The sequence below is a fragment of the Oratosquilla oratoria genome, chromosome 27, assembly GCF_046742065.1.
Source record: "Oratosquilla oratoria isolate Oo_2021 chromosome 27, ASM4674206v1, whole genome shotgun sequence".
Taxonomy (NCBI): Eukaryota; Metazoa; Arthropoda; class Malacostraca; order Stomatopoda; family Squillidae; genus Oratosquilla; species Oratosquilla oratoria.
In genome coordinates, this window is record NC_134803.1 from 2702478 (window position 1) to 2705180 (window position 2703).

At 46.6% G+C, this 2703-nt stretch overlaps 1 protein-coding gene across 1 annotated transcript; it reads right to left on the bottom strand.

Annotated features, from left to right (window-relative positions):
• Positions 1–151: 151 nt before the first annotated feature.
• On the bottom strand, positions 152–2334 carry LOC143040119 (uncharacterized). The gene is made up of 4 exons (XM_076210812.1): positions 1774–2334; positions 1025–1642; positions 345–862; positions 152–179 (listed from the first exon to the last, which is right to left on the bottom strand). The coding sequence occupies exons 1-4, from the start codon at positions 2332–2334 to the stop codon at positions 152–154; spliced, it is 1725 nt and encodes a 574-aa protein (XP_076066927.1).
• Between the last annotated feature and the right edge of the window lie 369 nt (positions 2335–2703).

A 2703-nucleotide genomic window follows, 5' to 3' on the forward strand; every position in this document is an offset into this window, starting at 1 on the left:
AGGCCACATCCCCCTCCTTGGACCTGATTTGGGCCACAAGGTCCGACACCATCTTGTCCCTCACCTGGTTGTACAAGTCAGGATTTGTCCTGCATATGTACTTGACCATCTTTAGACGGAACCTGGGGCGGAAGGCAGTCGCAAGGAGCTTCTACTGGTCCTCAAACATGTGTTGAAACCTGAAAAGGTTAAGATATGAGTTAATTGAATTATTGATTAATGATTATTATTTTTTTTCATTTCAATTACTATATTATATTATTTTATTATTTATATAATTATATTATATTATTATTATCATTATTATTATTATTATATTATATTAAAATATTAAAAATATCTACCTTTCAGTGAAGCCCTTTTTGTCTCTGCCATGGTGCTCCTGTGTCCCCAGGGGGTAGGTGACGAGGGGCTTGGCATGCTTGATGCTGTTGTCGTCCCTAAGCAGGTTCAAGTCCCTCTGGAGCACCATCAAGTTGGGAAGGAAGTTCCCCATGTAGGCATGCTGGTCTGACTGCATTTTGTCCAAAGCATTGGCAACTGGGGCCATAGCTTTGACGTACTCAGCGATGACCTCGTTGTCCTCGTCAACAAAGGCGGGGATCGGGTTGGGGCGCATGCTGGTACAGAGATCATTGATCTTTTCACGGGTGTCCAGGTCCTGTAGCAGGCCAGAAAGCATCTTATAGCTGTCATAGCTGGAGTTCCACCTCGTCGCACCAGGGACTTTAATTTTTTTGCCGATAGCATCCTTTATCTCGTTGGCTGCGACAGTTCGGCGGCCCTGGGCATTCCACAAAGACTGTGCCTTGGCAGCCGACCTTCTGAAGACATTCCTACCACCATGGTTCCATTGTGGGACCTGAAAAAAAAAATTGTTATTTAATATTTTATTACAATTCACAAATTAAAAAATAAAAAATAATAATTTACATATTTTAGTTTTTACCAAAATAACAATAAATTATTTAATATTTATAAATTATTAATTCATTAAATAAATAAATAAAATTATTATACTCACTTTGGAAACATCCTCAGACGCCAGGAGGTTCAGAGTGTGTGCACCACACCTCTGGTGTTTAGGCAGGCTAACCTCGGCTTCGTCAGCCTGGTCCAGGGCCTCCTCCATAGATATGACCTGAGGCTCGTCAGCCAGCTCTTCGTCAGGCTTGTCCTTGCCAGGATGTATGACGACGTCCTCTTGTGCAAAGTTGACAAATGCACTTACATAGTTTGTGCCATTGTCTGTGGTCGTGCACAGAATCTTGCTGCTGATGCTGAAGTCCTCATGCAGCTTGCTCAAGGACCTCGCCAAGTACTCGGCTGTCTGGCTCTCCTTCACCTCCTTCATGCCCAAGACTGCAGTCGTCCTCTCCAGGGTGGCCTTGTCCAACCACGAGACTGTGGAGCCTATGAAGGCCCGGTTGTGGCTCGACCAGCTGTCGGCAGTGGTGGCCAGGTAGTCCTGCTTGGACATGATCTGGGTGAGCTCATTTTTGGCCCTGGCGCTCATATGCTTGATGTCGTCGCCAAGCTTTTTCCTGGACGGCAGCTTGAACTGAGGGTTCAGGTAGTTGAGGAAGGCCCTGAGCGCCTCTGACTCTGTTGTTATGGTGGGCAGCATGTCGCGGATAATCCACTGAAACATAAAAAAGATGTGAGTATTTGAAATTAAATTGTTGTTATAAATTATTTTTATTTATTAAAGTTCATTAATTTATCAAATTATTTTCATACTAAAACAGTAGAACTTTTAAAAGTAAAACTTACCTCATAAAACAGGTCAAGGGCCTTCTGCTGGTCAAACCTCTCAGCCATAGCCTCCTCAATACAGCTCTGCCTGAGGCTTTTGGCATCCCGACCACCACCAGAAGCAGAGCGGCCACGTTTGCTGCTGCCAGCTAAGGCTGTTTTTAAGGCAGGACTATCTAAAGGGTGCTTGGTGGCATAATGCTTCTTTAAGTTGCTGTTGGTGTCATTCTGAAGCTTCAGCCTCGCAGTGCAATTTTTCTTGGCGCAGAGGGCAAACCCGGCGTCCCTGCCGACACCACACTTGAAGAAGGGCTTGAGAATGCCCCAATCTCTGTAGAGGTCCCTTTCCCTCCTGGAACCGTGACCTCCCTCGGCTTGCTCGGCCTCGGTGTCGGCAATGTCCATGTCCTCGGCTCGACTTGTGCCAGGCATCAGCTCCGGACTCGAAAACTCTGGCAGTTGGATATCGCTGGCGTCAGATTCACTCTCAGCGAGGCCGCTTGGGTTCGTGGACCTTGGTGTGTCAGACTGAGCACTTGGGTTTCTCGACCTCGGTGTGGATATCACGTACTTATCCATTGTTAGCGGTGAGTGTGATGTGAGTAGAGTAGTCTAGCCTCCTTGGGTGTCCTCTCCAGAGTGTTGTCAGTGCAACGGTAGAAGAATGTCGGACTAAATCGTAACTTACGGGACGCGGTGACAAGAAAGTCTGCAGACTGTGCAGATTTGTAAACACTAAACAAGCGCTCTGATTGGCTGCTGCAGTCACCGGCGCATGCGCGGTGGCTGCGCGTCACTAACAAGCGTTCTGATTGTCTGGCAGCCAGCTGCGGTCACAACATGACGGGTCTGTGTGGTACAGATAAAGCAACGAGTTAAACACCACGAGTATATTTCCAAGTTCAAAGAAGGGCAGTCCAGGCAGTACTACTAGTCTTTGTTTCGCAT